The following is an 18,326-nucleotide window of genomic DNA, read 5'->3' on the forward strand; positions in this document are numbered from 1 at the left end:
AACCAAAAATACATTCTACAACAGATGTGCGAGTATAGAATAAAATTCATTTTGCGCTGGCTGCTTTTTATGTTATACCGCGAACTCGGACCGCGTTGGTCTTGCTGGTGAATAAATAATGAGCAGGAAATGAAATTAAACAGTGATTCATATTGTAATAAATATTCTAACATGCATTATTATACTTCCTTCACAAAGCAGACCGATCATATTTTGTATTTACCGTTTACATTCATATTTTTTCATTGGTCTACTAAATATTACAGATCTAGCGTTGCTAGAATACAGGATAACGGAAACTGTGCTGTATCACTTTCAGCGGGAACATTTCCACATCGATTAAGGCCTCAGGCAGCCGCAACGGTATTTTTTTCACGAAATCGTGCATTGTGAAAGAGCGTACGCGCTCTAGTCCGTATTTCTCTGTTTTGATTTCAGCCGGCGGGCGCGCAGTGTGCAAAGTGGACTTGAAAATAACCCCGCCACAGGAGGACTACTCGGTCTATTAATAGTTTACCGACGTGAGTATCTTTGTCGCGGATTCGGCACCGACCACGCACGGTTCGGCCGCAAAATCCGCCGGATACAGTCTGCGCGCGTGCACGTGTGCGTTCCTCGTCGCCTTCGAAGACGTCGCTCGCGATGCATCTGACACCCATTATCGTCCGGTGAACTCTGACGTGGTGAACGACATCGATGAACTAGAAGCTGTCGATCAAACGAACAGAACAGAAAGAGAGCAAAGAGGAAGAAGCCGAGCAAGTCCGTCCGGCAGATATGATCGTCGTGGCGAAACTCACCGAGAGTCCCACCACAATTTTTGGCGTTCGCGTATAGCCGAACTGGAAGGAACTTAAAACCGCATTTCGAGTGAAGCTAAATAAAGAACTATGCAGCGCGAGGGCTGAGGCGGGGCGCACGGTGCCTCGCCGAGCGGAATATGTGAGAGTGAGTAAGAATGGTACAGCGAGCTACATGCAGCAGCGAGACAAGCGGATCTCTCAATGGCGTACCAAACGGCGACCGCAGAGGAGGAACGTCCGGCGTCGTCGTCGCGACGGATGCGGTGATTGCGCGAGGTTCCATCGACGGCGAAGCGACCTTCCTGACGCGCGGTGAAGGTGGTCGCGGCAGCAGCGGCAGGTTTTCCCTGTTTAGGTGGTTCAAGCGAAATCGCGATTCAACCGTGGAGAAACGACGGCGAACGAGCGCGAGGTCGGACGATGACGGCATCGTCCGACGACGCAGCAGCGTCTACTCCAGCGTGGAAAGCGTAGACACCTTCTACAGCACCACCACGGTCCGCAGTTTCGCGTTCCATTCGGGTACCCTGGGTCCTTGCAACGTTCTATCTCTAGACATCCTCAACCAAGCGGCCGAAGTCGGCCCGTTCGCCGCTGGAGCTTCGAAGGTGTTCGTTGGCAACAAAGAGAACAACCCGTCGACAGCCGCCGCCTATACTTTACCGACAAACGTGCACTCCAGAAGACGGGACATCACTGCCAGGTACTCGCTGCATCCGTCAACGACCTTCGGCTCCTGTGGGAACTTCTCGACATCGGAAAAGGGTTTATCGAGCACGTCGAAGAGACTCGACGAGCACGAGAGAGCCAGTTACAATGGATCTGTGCGGCGGCGGGTTCACGTGAAAGGGAAGCGGAGAGCGCCCAATCCTCCCGACACGATAGTCAAAATCGTAGAGGTCAATGTACGTGAAACACCCAAGAATAGCGGTAGACGAAAGCGACGGGCTCCGCGACCTCCGGAAAGAATTGCGGAGAATCGTTCCACCGAGGGGCAGTCGAAGCTCGCCGATGGTGGTATGGAAATAGAAGCGCGGAAGGACGTCGACGAGAGTCAATCGATTAGCAACGACACGCTGGTCCTTCAGGGTGGTATGCTGCTATCGAAGAAGGAAGTTTCCGGCAGTCCGAAAGCCGCGAAGAACAACGACGGCGATGCCGGAACCTCCAGCATGACAGTCCTTCAGGAAAGAGCGCAAAGCCCCGTCAGCGGCACCTTGAACACAGCCATGCCGCGACCTTGGTATAAACGTAATGTGTCCGAGCATTTTCGCGATTCCGGAACGTCGAGGAAAGGCGCAATTTTTCGCAGCCCCGCGTCGTCTATCGAGATGAAAGATGAGTGTGTCGGAACAAATATGGGTTCTTCGACGAGCTACTCCGTCGATGCTTCTTTGTCGAGGCTAAATTTCTTTCACCGTGGTGAGCGGCAGAGTGACGACAGGAAGCGACAGGACGCTAAACGAAGATCAGGTCTGTCGATCTTGACGAACATCAGCGAGCTAGACAAAGAGGCGGCGGCAATCGTTCAAGAGGAACAAGCGCGAACGCGGGCGTCGTTGCTGAAGACATCGAAATTCGCCGACGCTTTTGAGGACAGGAATGACGTCAGTGAAGAGATTGTTCAAGATATGGTCGCCTCGGCGATGGAAAGCTCGTCACCTCGTCGAGGCACGCGCGCGCTGATCTCAAAGTTCAACGCCATCGGCAACATTACTAAGGTCACAGTCAACGCCAATTTCTTCGCTAGAAAAGATCAGTCGGGCTACAAGTTTGATCGAGATGCAGCAAGGAATAGCAGATTCGAACAGAGAGGGGATTGGAGGAACCAAAGATTCTCGGTTCAACAAGATCTCGGTCAAAGTGTGCGTGTTGATAAAGATATCTCCAGGTATTTCTTACCGCAACAGAGAACATCGAGAACTGGATCGGCGCAGGTCAATGTAAAGCCAATTGATCTCAAAATCACCTCGAAAAAGGAACAAAATAATCAGTTAATGAAAGATACATCCAGTAGAATATCGTTTCTACAAAGCCAACTCGCTACGAATCGCACAAACGAGCCTATAACTATTCATGACATCACATTGCCAAACGAAGAAAGAATCAGATTACGACAAGAAATTATTGAAGGAAAAGCAAGCAAAGAATCACCGAGACTGAACAACGAGGCGAGTAGGAGATTTTTGTTCTCTCGTGCTCGTAATCTAGTTGAAAGTACGGAAAATGTGTTAGATCCTTTCAGAGGAAGAGCAGAGGGAAATGGAGAACGGTTAGGGGGAGTGCAAAAGGAATTTTCCAACATCTTCGACGAGATCGATCGACAGCTACGTTCGCGAGAGTTCAAACTTATTGAGCGGAGACCAGCAGTCGAATCCGACAACGTCGGGGCGAAAGTTCCAGAGGATGAAGCTACCGTATCGAGCAAAGTGGCCAAAGTACTCGATATCCTGGTGGAAGCTGAGAAGGACGGCAAGACGAGATCGGTGTCACAGCCGGAAAGATCGATACAAGACAAGGAAATCCCGCGTTTGATTGATACGGACCGGAAGACGAAGTCTGGTAAGACAAAATCGACTGCCCTCAATACCGTCGAGGATCCAATTACCGCGGACTTGAAGGAGATGCTGAAGGAGATGAAGCACTCGTTACCGAAACGGCCAAAACCAAAGAAGCCCATGTCAAGCGACGTTCTCGAAAAGGTTGAAAAGCGCTTGCCGGTATCTACGAACAAGACCTCCTACGTTGTCCCGAACACTACGGCGAAAACGGAAGCAATGTCGCCGAACGATTACGAGACAGATAAGCAGAAGGTGTCCTCGTCAGCGCAAACCAGTGGAAACATCTATAGATTAAATCAACCTTCTACCTCGGCCGAGCGACCATCTACCTCGGGTTGGAAACACGAGAACGTGCTCTACAGAACTTCTGGCAAGGGTTCGGCCCTCGTGAAGAATACTTTCCAACTGATAAGACCGCGCGATTTCGCCGAGATAGAAGCTATGAAGACCACGAATGAAGTTTACAAGGAAAACACTTATGCCAATGTGATAGAACCGTCGCTGTATGCCAATGCTCACGTTCCTCCTAGTTCGCAGAAACAACGACCGAATACGACGCGATTTAACGATATTCCGCAAAGTAATCGAATTAAAGTAACGCCGAATATTGCAAACGAGAATAAAATTACGTCAAACGAGAATGAGTTTAAAGAGGAAGGTAATATCGTAAATTACATTTTTATATGTATAAAATGATATTTTTAGGAAAAAATATTTATTTAGAATAACATGCAAATTCTAATGATTTTAGAGAACGTAAAGACAGATGAATATAAATGTTAAACATATAACAATTAACAGAGAAATGATGCATAATTTTTCGATTAATCTTCTTTGATATAGTTCTTTCAATTTAAAAAAAAAATTACTATATGTTGCAGACGATAATTCAACAGCAAGGAACATGAATACATTGGCCATAAATCGATTACTAAGAAAACTAGAAGGGGCCATCGCATCGGGTCATCATCAACAAGCAGCAGGATTAGCAAAGGAATTGGCAAGGCTCAAGATCCATTGTTCCGTGATACGACAGCGTTCAGCGGCACGTTTAAAGGATCAGTTGATTAAAGTCAATATGTATATCGAAGACAAACTCGCTCACCAAGGGCCCATACCACTTCAGGTAAGTAAGCGATACTGACAGCTGCTCAATACGCAAACAAAACGCTTCACGAATCGGACTATAACAGTTGCCGACGGGAATGACGGTAGCCGAGCTGAAGACAAAGATACATACGGAGTTTGAAATACCTACGAACGTGCAACGATGGATCATTGGGAAAAACTTAGCTGATCACGACGAGACCACCCTCGATGAATTACATGCAGTGGATGGTTCACCGGTGTTTCTATATCTCGTAGCGCCTGGTAATCTGATTCATTCGATGTGACTCTTACCTAGATTAAACAAAAGCCTTCTCTTATTATTCTTCATTCTAAAATTTTTTTATTAAAAAGGCTTATTTTTTATTAAAAAGACAATAAAACAAAGACAATGAAATTATTATAATTCATATAATTATTATATGAAAAGGATATTTTATGGTTTCTGTTTTCATAATCATAAATTATAATGTGTTATATATTGCAGAATTTCATGTCGATAATCCGCAAACGAGCAAATTAAAACTCGAAGAAAATGAGGTTCCTGAGGAATTGCCGCAAGATCCGTTAATGGAGGCCTCGCAAACAATCGATAAAAATCAAGAAACTATCGAAAAAAAAGAAGTAATATTGCCAGTAAATGAACCTGAGGTAATAAATATTATTACTAAAACATTTGCTGTATAATACAGAGTATCCCAAGTAATAACTTGCTGAAACTAATTAACTGTCATTTTTGAATGCATGCAATTATTGAAAAAACAAAAATTATATTGAAAAGAGGAAAGCCAATTTTTAATGAGTATAAATACAATACATTTTAATAAGTTTTATAATATAAAAACAATAGCAAGAAGCAGTGGAAGCAGACATATCGGAAGACGTCAAGATGGGGCGATACGAAGAATTGATATCGTTAGAGAACTGGGACGTCATTCCAAATTCCGAGCCAATCGAATGCCCAATATGTTTTGTTACATATGGTCCACGCGAAGGTGTAATTCTGAGAGACTGTTTACATATGTTCTGCAGGTAGAAATCTTTTAATCTATTTCATCTCAGCTTTATGATTTAATCTACGAAGTACATAGAGGGGAATCAATTTGACTGATCACATATCATGCTTTTGCTTTTACATTTTTTCCGAAATGAAAGCAAATTATATAATAAATTAAAATAATATATATGACACGTTTTCGCTTCTATAGCTGTGCTACGCAATATATTTTTAGCTCACTCAAATGTCTATGTATACGTGATGCATTAAATCACGATGTATCACACTTGTATATTTATCTGCTTTATAATACACTGATTCATGTATATTACGAATGCAGCAATTATGTTGGCGCTACTATGAGATGCATCATGATTACATATCACACACATACGCGCGCGAATATTGTGAATATTTTACACTTTTACTGCGCAGTTCTATAGAAAAACAGAGACAAAAATCTCTAACTCAATTATATTTTGCATTTATCAGCTTATAATTATTAAAACAAACGCGCAAACGTTTCGTACCTCATTCTCGTGTGTCACGAATTTAGTTTTATATTTGCAGATCATGCATCGCTAATACAATAGTGTACTGCGAAGAAGCGGAAGTAAAATGCCCATACAGAGATTCCGAATACACTTGTGAATCGACTCTTCAAGAACGCGAGATCAAAGCGGTAAGAGATCTGCTTACACATTATCATCGTAACTGATAATGCAATAAATGTGTTAAGATATATAAAGACGCAATTATGTACATTTGAAAGCTAATGACTAATAATAGAAAAGTATAACAAAGTACATTTGCAACTAAATTAATAATAATTTCATATGTTAAAATTATGAAAATAATTATATAGACATAATATGAGTCTTAATAATCCAATTGGCGTAAATGGAAAGCTAAATTACGCTTTGGTGATGCGTTACGATTTAGATTAAGAGATGTTTAAAAGTTTTAAAAAAAGGTTACTCCATTATTATGCACATCTAGCTGGTCGAGCCAGAAGTCTATCAGCAGCACCTCGCAAAGTCAATCGCACAAGCGGAGAACAACGCGGGAAATAAGGCCTTCCACTGCAAGACGCCAGACTGTCCTGGTTGGTGTATTTACGATGATGATGTGAACAATTTCCTGTGTCCAGTATGTCGAGCCAATAACTGTCTTACCTGTCAGGTAAGCGAAGCTCAATTCTTTATTAGATAATGTAAGGAAGATTAATTTAAAAAGATTAGAATATTGTATCATTATTTTAATCAATTAAGTTTTAATAAAATCAATCCACGCTCGAATTTGCTCGAATCGTTCGAAAGAATTTTATTTCTGCATTCTTTACATTTGTATTTTAGTTTTTATTTCAATTACGATCTTTGAATTTGTCACATAAATTTAACGATCGAAGATCTTCAAAAGAATAGAGAAAATATGAACTTTGATTTTAAAGGTGGTTCATACTGGGAAGAATTGCAAGCAATATCAGCAAGAATTGCAACTTTCAAAAGAAACTGATCAAGAATCTAAAAGGACAGCAGCGATGCTCAAGGAAATGGTCGATAAAGGTGAGGCACTCGCGTGTCCCACATGTGCTGTCGTTCTTATCAAAAAATGGGGTTGCGACTGGTTGGTTTGTTCCATGTGTAAAACGGAAATATGTTGGGTTACCAGAGGGCCACGTTGGGGTCCAGGGGTAAATATTAACTTATCATTTTACATTTTATTAGAGATAGAAAACGGAAAAAAAGAGAAAATCTCCAACTCAATCTAAACTCCAATGAGACAGACTTGTTAATATATTAACAGACGTTCTGCGCCCTTATTAATTATGCACCTTGCTTGTCACAGGGTAAAGGGGATACATCTGGTGGCTGTAGATGCGGTGAAAACGGAGTAAAGTGTCATCCTCGTTGCAATTACTGCCATTGAAAAATTACATCGGTCGCGATAATAATCGAATACATGTATCACGATAATGTCTGAGAAATGCTTTTATACAATTATTTGATATGTGAACGTAATGTTTCATAGGCTCGAGCATTTCATAGGCTTTTTTATATGTATTTAATTCGAGTTCAAATCTCGATAAACCAATGTGTGATCTGAATTACATACTGCTTGCTCAATGATTAATCTTATCGCGATGTGAGATTGCAAGTGAGAGTCTAATAAAAAAAAAGTGGAACACATCTGCTTTTGTACCGATATTTTCTTATTCTTACCGTAAATACAAGATTTAAAGAAATAAATCATACTTTACTTAAAGCTTTAGATAAATCTTTACGTAAAACATATAATAAATTATCGATACTTTTTGCAATTATACAGGCACCGATTCTTCGTTCTCGTCAGAAACTATTTCATTTGTACCGATCTGTTTTAATCGAGTAACTAATGTAGACTGATGATGCGTAAGCTGCTGGTTCAAGTTGTTACCACCTGCACTCTGTAACACCTGTACAAGATGCACCTGTGCTGTAGTAAGATCCATTTTGCCGTATTTCAAAAAATCCTCCTTGCTCAATATGCGTCCTTCCAATATGCCCGCTATAAAACACAAATAGATATTACTTCTGATGAGATCTGAAATTTCTTTATTTTGATGCTAAAGTAAACAAAAGTTGCCTACCCATTAGAATAACCTGTGGAAATTTTTTAACAATTTTTTCGAAGGCAGCAACAGTTCTGTCAGAACCAAACACCAGAGAAAAATGTGACCTATACAACCGCTCCGTTGCCGCATATGGTGAATCCTCCAACGCTAACTTCATAATCCTTTTGCTATATCGTTTATAATACATATTCGCTTTCTTCAATGGAACTCGAAACTCAAACTCATCCTCCGATGACATGGTATTTTGATGGCATATAGCAATCATTTTGGAATTGTCAAACCAGTTGCGGACCTCACGCGCTATTATTTTTTCGTAAGGGTTATACGTATCCTCCTCTTTCGGCGTTGCATGCTTCTTTACTTTGTAGCACATTTCCGTTAATTTCTTATTTTTATTCGGATTCGGATAAAAAGGCGTCATAAATTCATTCACCAATGCTCTGTAGTAATGCGGTGCTCTGGGTTTTTGTATATTAATTTTGCCTCGAAATCGCTTCTGCTGCTGAAGAATTGTATATGGAGTAAGCTGTAATGCTGAAACACAAAATGCAATATATCTTTAAATTCTGACAAAGAATACGATAATGTGAAACGCGAAATCAGTTGAAAAATTTGTACCTACCATTACGACTTTCTCCTTTTATTTATTTATTGTCAACGTCAATTTAGGTTTGTTACGAACGCAAAATCGCTATATTAAGTTGATGGAAAAACAATGGAAGTATATTTCAGAAGTCTGAACCGGCCGTTAATAACAGAACATCTTACTTTGCATAGGCATTTGTTACTTAGATATCATCTATATGCAAATGTTTATATTGTAGTAAGTACATGATCCGTATCAATTATAAAGACGAGTACAAAATTATATGTACAAAATTATTTTCCTTTAATGATATAAGGCACTTTGGAACAGATCATATATATATATATATATATATATATATATATATATATATATAGATAAAATATATATTTATATGTATATATATGCGAATGTGTATATATTTGCAGTTGCATGATATGTATATGTATATTATCTATTCATATTAAATTTTTCGTGCCTAGTTGTAGATTGCATTTACAGTTATGCGATATAATTAATGGTTCCGCTGCAATAATTACTAGTTTCGTGTCTCGTTTCTATGCTATCGCCAAAATTGAGTGATTTCCTGTTTTTGCCCAATCGGAGCATTGAACGGATACCGCCTTTCTTTCGCGAACGCTTATATCGATCGTCTAAAGCTGAATTAAGGGAAGCCTGCTTCACGTCTCCGCGACTGTTTGAGAAACCTTCTCGCTCATCTTTGATATTGTTGCTACTCGTAACTTCGCTATGCACATCATCCACGAGCCAATGTTTCCTCGGCGAAAGAAATTTGTTGTTACATCCGGGTATAGTGTACATATATTCCGGTTGAACAGGATCGACCGACTTTTCGTAGTGTTTTACATTATTGTCACCGCTTATAGTTTCAGCTAAGGCCCCTTTACTCGTATGTTTCTCAAAATTGTTCGATTTACTGCTCCTCTTTGAAAGATTATCTAACTCACTCGAGTGATTACTTGCTTGGCTAGTTGATTTCGGATTCGTTTGTTCGGCACTTTTATTTTCTCTACCTTCGCGTAACTTCTTATTTCTCTTGTAAGTATCGGTGGTTTTAGCATCAAGTGCGGCGTGTCGTTTCTCGGACATGCTCTGCCTACCAAGAGCGTCGCGAGAAAATTTATTTGACGAGGAATTCAACTCTTCCAAAGATAATTGACTATCGTAAGTGGGATCTCCGGAATATTGGCTATCTTTGTCCTCAGTGTTTCGTTTCACGTCGTTTCCTTGAGAGCTATCATTGTTCGACTCCTCTAGCAATACTGAATCCCTGTCATCGCGCGGTCCTATGAGTGTCTTTTTTACATTACTAACAGGCTCTATCCATGTTTTATTGGTAGCAAGACAGTAACTCTCGTTCCTTAGACTATTCTTACTATATTGCTCGGTTAATCTATCAATAACAGGATTCCATGGTGAAGCTGTGACGCAAGACAATAATCCTTCGTTATCCAGTATATCCGTTTGAGAATTTAACGTATTCTTCTCCTTAACCATGCCGTCGTTTATTTTAATAGAATCTGATATGTATACGCTACTGACAGCTTCTGGCTTACGATGAGACGGTGAACTATCTACAGTATTCTTCTCACTTGTGTCATACGAAGATATCCTCCTAGCTATGGTAAGAGTAATCACACCAGTTACTGAGCTGTTTGTATTAAGCATCGCCCTCCTTAGAGTCTCCATTGCATCGGAATTGGATAATCCCAATAAAGATACACCGTTAACATTGAGCAATTGATCATTGGTCCGTAAGCGGCCATCCCTGGATGCCGCACCTCCATGGATAACACTTTTTATGAAAATTCCTAGATCCATATTGATACTATCATCAGAGCTATTGGTCTTGCCTTTAACGCTGACACCTAAACCAGCCTTCTCGGAATCATGCACTGGTATATCTAAAGTCAATATCATACGATTCTTCCGTGGAGATAAGACAATATCTTCAGAGGGTTTCGCTGGCTTATACGTACACTTGTCGTAATTGTGAGCAGCTGCTTTATCTTGAACGTCATTCTTTTTTGCAGGTGATCTATTTAACGCACTCCAATATTTCGAATTATCCGTTATGTCCGTGGCGAGGGAAGTAGATGCCGTAGTACTCTGAGAGTCTGGAATGTTTGAAGAAATTTCTTCTTGCCGTGATACAAGCATTTTAACTTTGCCACCAGGAGGAATACTTCTGAGCAATGAGACGACCTCTGCTTGGCTCTTACCAGTCATCTCTTTGTTATTTACTTCTAACAATCTATCGCCTGATCTTAATCTACCATCCTCAACTGCAGCACCTTTTGGTAATATATTCTTGATGTATATAGGACAGTGCCCTCCAGCAGGATTGTCACGTGTGGTAACACTGAATCCTAAACCATTATTTCCTTTCGTTAATTCGATTTCTATCATCCGTCCAATTTTTCTAGTATTTGCAGTCTGCAGAAGATTATAATTACTGCATTGAAGTCTTTTAATGTTCTCGTCACCTTCATTTTTCTCCAATCTTCCACTGGCGTTTCCATGATTCTTATGCGAAGATTTTTCACTTTTTACTTTCCTTTTATGCTTAACAACAGAGATTTGCAGGCAGGGATCATTCATGCATATCCGAAAAATCTCTTGAACTTTTGAGAATGGTATGTGCAACAAATTATGGCCATTTATTTTTATAATATTGTCGTGTAGATCAATCTGTCCATCCCTGGCGATACGGCCGTTTGGTTCTATACCTTCGACCCTAAGTCCTTGACCATTGCCTAATAAATCGTAACACGGCACCACATGGAGCCCCAGTGGTCCTGCTTCATTTTTAATAACAATCTCTTGCGCCTCTTGATCCCCAAATTCAATATTATTACCAAATTCATACGTAGCCTTAGAATCTTGACCTAATGGTTCTCTACGTCGAGATTCTCTAGGTAGAGACTGAGCAGAATATGTCGTGAGACAAGGTTCTCTTGTTGATAACGCATGCATAGACAATCGCTTGATACTTTCTCTTTTAATACTACTAGTAGATGTAGAGGAATGGATATCGATTGGATAAACCTGTTCTTTCCCATCCATGTGAAAGAAATCAGGGCTGTTTGTGCCAACTGAGCTCGCACCATCTCCACCAACGTGACTCACGTCAGAGCTTACAAAATGAGCCACAATTTGCTCCCTGTCATCGGCTACGTCGCACAATCTGTCGTCCGGATCCAGCAGGCCACCTCCGGTCAAGGAAGACAGGCTGCTGATGGTCAGAATGCTGTCGTTTTTCCCAGTAGCCTTCTTGTATCTCAGGATCGCCTCATGCATCAAATCCTTCACCAGCAAAGTTCCATCTCCGCATGGGACCACCACCCTGACGTTGTCGAAGCACACGGTTACCTTCATGCTCGCTCCGATCTCATATTATGGAAATGTACATACGCACACGTGCGTGCCAACGATCGTATCGCTACAACGATGTAACTACTCAACGATAATACGTCTAGCACGCGGCGCAACGTTCACGCGTGCTCCGGAATGTACGGTACGTCACAGTTTCGGCGCGATTCTAATGCGATTATCGCGTGTTCCTCGAGTCGCTCCTTTCCATATCTCGGGTATGATTCACCACGCAATACGTCGCACGTCTCGAGACTTTCCGCAGCAGAGATGTCGCGGTCCGCGGGTCCAGCCGGTAACACGAGGCGTCGATGAGAGCGTCCGCGGGTATTAGAATCTCGTCGGGACGACTGATAAGACAGACGCGTACGCCCAACTTTATCGCGACATCAAATATGCGGAATAGACGCAGCCGCCATTACACTTCGTTCCGCCGTTCCGCCGCCGCCACGGAACGCCAGAACCGGAGACGGAACATGGCAGCGCAGGCAGTACCATCACCACCAGAAATTTCTTGCGTGCCGCACGAATGCTCGTTTTTTAATAGGGATGATCGTGATCGCCGAGGATCGAGATAAATTGTACTCACCTTTCTTCAAACAAAGCGCCATTCTTGATGAATTCGTTCACTCAATCGTGGTTTAATGCGATGGATAGACGTACAGAAGACTTTTCTCACCAATCACGGTAGCATTATTTACGATGGGCTGCACGGAAATAGTTCTAGTCCGCCGTTCCTTAGTCCGCATACAGTGAGTAGATTCACAATAAGCGACGCTTATCACGTCGATGGGTATGTATTCATTGATGTCCAATCATGAATTTATTACATCACATTCCTCGATCGAATTTTTTTCTTCTGATAATTTACATTGCCTTGCTTCGTTTTGGTATTGTGTGGAAATGCAGGGTCGAGAGTGCGGTTATACTATCAGTCTATTTTTGCTTCTCGGATTAAACGCGTAATAAAAAAGTACTGCAGTGTACAACTTAGCTGAGACGGTGTATTTTATTTTTATATGATATACGAAAGACGCGTGAACGCAGCAAACAAGTGCGACAAAGCGCCGATAGACGTCGCCCAAGTCGGCAAATTACAATGCTGGACAAGTTGTTATGCCACGTGTGTATTGGCGGGTTGCAAGCTTAATGGAAACAAAAGAGCACTTATCTCCTTCGTAACCTCTGATTATAACGACAAATAATTCTACCTTTTTTGTATAATTCTTTGTTCTTGTAAGATTTTGGAATATTAAAATATATAGTTTAAAATCTTATTCGCTCACTTTTAAATGATTGATATTTTTCTTGCATGCCAATTCTACATGGAAAATAGTCCAGGTTTATGGTCACTAACAGCGACACTATAAATTCATATTGTTCAGAAAAATTTGAGCATAACATGCTTCGTTTTAGATTTTGATGCGTTTATTTTTGAAAAATTTAATTGCTAGATTTAATTGCTCGGTTGGCAGATAAATATTAATCAATCGCATTAATAAGAAAAATGCATGTTTACGGACAAGCGCGGGGAAGGGAGTGAATCATTACCGTCATCAGATAGAGTGGGGAGTGACGACTCATCATACATCTGTCTGAACATCACTCCGAATTTCAAACGTTGAACACATCAAAATTTCTAGTGTACTTACTCCGCAGTTTTCTTCATTACGTCATTACAATATTGCTTGGAGACATAAAAAAACGTAGCACGTAGATACAGCCGAATAATGAAGTGGTTTGTGGGAAGTATTAACGAAGCAGTGGCAACGTCAAAATCTAGGAAGGCAGTTTTTGTGGTGTTCGTTGAAGGTGCGTAATCAAAACTTTAGGTTAGACAGTCCGAGTCCATTTCGCAAGAATACAGTTTTTAATTTTTTAATTCAATGGTACATAGCAATACGGATGTTCCAATAAATAGATCGAACATATCTGCACAGATGTAGACATTGTCATACTTTGGTGTAACGTTACAGGCAAGGATGACACATCGGTACAACTTGCACAGACAATTGACACTGCAGAAATTTCTTCTCTCTTAGAGGAAGAGCATTTTGTTGCTATCAGATTGGAAAGTGGGTCTGAGGCTTATAGGTTTTTTGCACAGATTTGTATCCTCTTATATAATATTTTTATGTCTCAACATCATGAAACTTATCACACATATTTCCCAGTTTTCCTTAAATTTAATAAATAGATCAATTAGTGCCTGTACCATCGCTGTTTTTTATCGGTGAAAATGGTACACCGTTGGAGATTGTAGCTGGCAACACAACTGCGACTGAATTAGTATCGAAAATTAACAATGTGCTGCTGAAAGCGGGAAAAACAAATAAAAACTTCTTGTCGATTCTAGTCGATGAAGAAGAGAGAATGAGAGAGGCTTCTACCAGTAGCAGTAGTAATAACAATGCTACTGAAGCTACTGCATCCAATATAAATAACGTTGGACCTAATCCAAATACAGGTTTAACTTCAACAGTAGAATCTGTGACAACAAGTTCTTCAAATGATGAAAAAGGTCTCACAGGAGGTGCAGTTAAGACTGCTACTTCATCGAACACAGAAAATCAAAACAATAATGAGGCATCAAAGAATGATTCAGAAACTATGCAAGAAAATCAGGACGTGGAATTGACAGCTGAGGTATGGACTGTCAAAGATATAAGGATAAATACAACACTCCTAATATAACTTTGGTGCAATGCAATTATTCCATCTTTTCAGGAAAAGATGGAGAGAGCCCGACAATTAATTATGTTGCAACGAAAACAGCGACTAGAGGAAGAACAGAAAAAGGAGCGGGAACGAGAGATTGAACGGCGTCAAATGGGACGTGACGTACAAAAAATGCGGCAGATGCAACAAGAATTGCAGATAAAGCAAGCGCAGGAAGAAAGGATGCGAGAGAAAGCTGCTGAGGCTGCAGCTCGCGAGAAGGTCCGGCAACAAATTGCTCAAGACAAGTTGGAGCGAAAACAGAAGGAGCTCGCGCTGCAGGTGAGCATTTTAATCTCGATTTCCGCGTTCTGGTGGCTTATTTTGCATTATTTCTTTCGTTCTGTACAGCAACAGCAACAGCAGGTACAACAGAAGCAATCCCAAAAGCAGCTTAAGCACAGTTTACCGTCCAGTGCAGCAACAGTGACTAGAATTCAATTCAGGTTACCGTCCGGCAATTCGTACACGGGACAGTTCGAACCAACGAGCACTTTGCGTGCTTTACGCACCTACGTTATCGAAAATATCGAGTTACCTTTCCGACAATTCGTCATGTCTACGTCATTTCCCAGAAGGGAGTTAACGAACGAGGAAAACGATAAGACTCTCCTGGAGCTTGAACTAGTCCCAACCGCTGTTATCTTGATTCTGCCTTTGAAAACTGTGAGTATACGTGTGGTATAGATTATTTTCCAAAATTACAAATTTTTGCTCAACCACTTCACATCGTACTTTTGTACTTTCAGTCTAATGTCACGAAAGCAGTCACTTCGACCACCCAGGACGTTGGTTTCTTCTCTCGTCTCATATGGTCCTTCTTCACGCCTGTTATTCATATCTATAACTATATAATAGATTACTTTTCCGGCGCTAACAGGGAGACAAATCGTGACAATTCCAACAACGATTCCACAGAAGTGGTAAACGAGCCGGAAAGAGATATCTCACCGAATCGAGGAAATGTAGTGCAACCTTCGGGGTAGGTCTCCCTACTGGTTATGCTAAATAATCTCGTAGACATAATTAATATAAAATTGTATGCACTTGCACTTATAATGTAATAAAGGTATAGAAAATGTGGAATTTTTAATATATTAAATAAACGTTTCATGATGCAGTTTGCTTAGACGATACTTGAGTAATCAAGGAGGAGCGACAATCAGAGCGCAAGGCAATGTACACAGACTGCATTCAGGTGGGGATGATAATGATGAGAATAATACTTGGAATGGTAATTCCACGCAACAAATGTAACACAAATCTCGCTCACGTCGCAAATCTTGAATTACGTCGCAAGCAATCGCTTTTAATAAATCACTAAATTCCCGGTATACTGGAATTGCTGTGTTATAATTAACGTTCAACACTTTTCTTCGTTACACGACATTAAAACTTATACAGTACAATATATTTTTCGCACAAACATCATCAGGATTTAACAAACGAGTTCCGTTTTTACATTTTTAAGCGTATGTTAATAGCAGTACGCAGACAAATATCAATTAACATTTCATAATCAGCAATAATAAGAGTATCTTTATCATTTACATTTTTATCATAATGCAATGTTTATCGTAATGCTACCAAACAAAATATATTAGTAAATGATAGAACACATCTTGAAGAAACGATCATGAAACGATCATGTGTTGAGCTGTAAGTAATATATGGACCAAATGTAACGAGTTTCATAGATATCGATATGCAAAACACTAAAATTTTAATATTTCGAGAATGTTTGAGTTTTAATAATTGAAGTTTTAACATTCGTTAAAATGTTAAACGCTTTGTTAATCTCGTGTTCGATGATTAATGTTTCCTTTTTAATTACATGTAAAATTCTCGAAATAATGATATTGATTAATAGTAAAATATATTCTCTCCTTATTGTAAATGATACCAATTTTATAATGTCCTCTACTTCGTAGTATATTCAATAGAAGGATAACAATACTATCATGAGTCAAGATAACTAATCTTTTCGGTATGGCGAATATTTCTATAGTGTTCTGATGGCTGAAAGCAATGGAATGCGACAGCACTTGCTGTATTACCTAAACTATATGTAACTGCCTAAATATCATGTGGACAATGTTTTCAGTGTTATATATTACCTATCGTGAAAACAGTCAAATATAAATCGATAATATCATTTATCGATAATATATTATTAGGTGAAACAAAATTAAAAAAGATTGTTTAAAATTGTATTGTTGACTATACAGTTAGCATGCAGATGTACATGAGCGTTTTAGCGATGTCGAAAAGGAAAAGGTATTAACGTATTAAACTTCACAATGTACCTATATAAATGTCTATGTAAACCTAATAATTAATATAAGTAATCATTAATAATATTAGAGCTTGTCTATTCTCTAATATTATTGCAAATGTGCACTTGATAAGAGGGGTTCGGTTATGTTAATGCCTAAAAAATAAATAGAAAAGTTTGTGACTTTCTTGTTTTTATTGAACTATTATAGATAAATCCTCTTTAATATACTTTACGCGTAAAATATATACATCCTACGTGGTTATCATGCAATCGAGTTTATTCATGTGTGATAATTTAAAGTTTATAGCAAACAAAATGATGTTGCTTATTATTATAATGGTGCACGAAATTGCAAGATGAAAACATCGTGTGTCGTAGTATATTTCAAAGTATGTTCACAGCAAGAGAAAACAAACACCAGAGACCTCCGTTTCATGTCCATGTATCACGTAGCAGGCCTATTTAAGAGGAGCTAAGATTTATGGCCATATTAATTGTCAATTGCCACTTGTCAATTAAGCGTGAAATTAACAAACATCTTGGCCAGTCACCATTCGATTTTGTGGATTTAAAACCCCTTATGAACCTGTTAGAGAGCCACTAGATCTGTAACGCGATCTTGGTCACACCTACTGACAGATTCTGGTAAACTTCGTCACATTTCAATCTTCGCCATAAATCAGATAAAACAAGCTTTCTGTCTCCAGTTGTTTCTGAGAAAGAACTGTTTTACGAAACATTTTAGTTCCGAAAAACCTAATTTATTATCACTCTCTTAAATATTTTAAATAATATTTTATCAATTCAAAATTTGTTTAAAACACTATGTGCAATGGAATGGCAAACAGATTACACACAGTTTAAAAATAAATGTGTTTCATAATTCATTTTGTTCGCTCTAATAAAACAAATAAAATGACACCGTGTCTCTAATCTCTTTATCGCTATGTCACGTATGTAACTGTTAGGGTGATATACATGATCGAAGATATAATAATCTTATTATAATCATAATTTATCGCGCATGCTGAAACAAAATCACCGGAATGACAGCATCATATAAATTCATGAATATTTGCGAGACATCGGTTTTCAGCTGTGTCTAATAATACAGTATGAATTTTTCATGTATATTGACCAACATATTTGAACTAATATCATTATATATCATAATTTGTAAATATGTATGTATATGTATGTGACATAACTATTAAATAAATTACTACAATATAGGATCATTTCTATAAGTGTTTATGTTCTTGTCCTTCT

At 39.6% G+C, this 18,326-nt stretch overlaps 3 protein-coding genes across 4 annotated transcripts; 2 read left to right on the forward strand and 1 right to left on the reverse strand.

The window, feature by feature from the left end:
- Positions 1-537: 537 nt before the first annotated feature.
- On the forward strand, positions 538-7,654 carry LOC105282091. 2 transcript variants are annotated; one of them, XM_011343806.3, is made up of 9 exons: positions 538-4,022; positions 4,246-4,490; positions 4,558-4,735; positions 4,959-5,122; positions 5,322-5,503; positions 6,039-6,150; positions 6,468-6,650; positions 6,919-7,033; positions 7,317-7,410. In XM_011343806.3, the coding sequence occupies exons 1-9, from the start codon at positions 959-961 to the stop codon at positions 7,319-7,321; spliced, it is 4,248 nt and encodes a 1,415-aa protein (XP_011342108.1). In that variant the 5' UTR covers positions 538-958; the 3' UTR covers positions 7,322-7,410. The 2 variants fall into 2 exon arrangements, with proteins under 2 accessions (XP_011342108.1, XP_011342107.1); XM_011343805.3 differs by having other exon boundaries at positions 551-4,022; positions 6,919-7,161; positions 7,317-7,654.
- Positions 7,655-7,662: 8 nt separating this feature from the next.
- Positions 7,663-12,628, reverse strand: LOC105282090 (partitioning defective 3 homolog). Its single transcript, XM_026970893.1, has 3 exons — positions 9,208-12,628; positions 8,098-8,616; positions 7,663-8,015 (listed from the first exon to the last, which is right to left on the reverse strand). The coding sequence occupies exons 1-3, from the start codon at positions 12,065-12,067 to the stop codon at positions 7,789-7,791; spliced, it is 3,606 nt and encodes a 1,201-aa protein (XP_026826694.1). The 5' UTR covers positions 12,068-12,628; the 3' UTR covers positions 7,663-7,788.
- Positions 12,629-13,411: 783 nt separating this feature from the next.
- On the forward strand, positions 13,412-17,237 carry LOC105282092 (UBX domain-containing protein 4). Its single transcript, XM_011343807.3, has 7 exons — positions 13,412-13,873; positions 14,038-14,172; positions 14,259-14,707; positions 14,789-15,061; positions 15,131-15,445; positions 15,529-15,761; positions 15,901-17,237. Exons 1-7 carry the CDS (start codon positions 13,792-13,794, stop codon positions 16,034-16,036), a joined length of 1,623 nt encoding a protein of 540 aa, XP_011342109.1. The 5' UTR covers positions 13,412-13,791; the 3' UTR covers positions 16,037-17,237.
- Positions 17,238-18,326: the final 1,089 nt, after the last annotated feature.

The sequence above is a fragment of the Ooceraea biroi genome, chromosome 7 (assembly GCF_003672135.1).
Source record: "Ooceraea biroi isolate clonal line C1 chromosome 7, Obir_v5.4, whole genome shotgun sequence".
NCBI lineage: Eukaryota > Metazoa > Arthropoda > Insecta > Hymenoptera > Formicidae > Ooceraea > Ooceraea biroi.

Excerpts from the sequence above, each read along its gene's own strand:
- LOC105282091 (XM_011343805.3), top strand. The coding sequence starts at position 959 with ATGGTACAGCGAGCTACATGCAGCAGCGAGACAAGCGGATCTCTCAAT. Across the intron at positions 4,736-4,958 it reads TCTATATCTCGTAGCGCCTG|AATTTCATGTCGATAATCCG; the intron begins GTAATCTGATTC and ends TATATATTGCAG. Across the intron at positions 5,504-6,038 it reads TGTTTACATATGTTCTGCAG|ATCATGCATCGCTAATACAA; the intron begins GTAGAAATCTTT and ends TTATATTTGCAG.
- LOC105282090 (XM_026970893.1), bottom strand. The coding sequence starts at position 12,067 with ATGAAGGTAACCGTGTGCTTCGACAACGTCAGGGTGGTGGTCCCATGC. Across the intron at positions 8,617-9,207 it reads AGAAACGAGACACGAAACTA|CATTACAGCTTACTCCATAT; the intron begins GTAATTATTGCA and ends TTTGTGTTTCAG. Across the intron at positions 8,016-8,097 it reads TCCACAGGTTATTCTAATGG|CGGGCATATTGGAAGGACGC; the intron begins GTAGGCAACTTT and ends TGTGTTTTATAG.
- LOC105282092 (XM_011343807.3), top strand. The coding sequence starts at position 13,792 with ATGAAGTGGTTTGTGGGAAGTATTAACGAAGCAGTGGCAACGTCAAAA. Across the intron at positions 15,062-15,130 it reads AGAAGGAGCTCGCGCTGCAG|CAACAGCAACAGCAGGTACA; the intron begins GTGAGCATTTTA and ends CGTTCTGTACAG. Across the intron at positions 15,446-15,528 it reads TGATTCTGCCTTTGAAAACT|TCTAATGTCACGAAAGCAGT; the intron begins GTGAGTATACGT and ends TTGTACTTTCAG.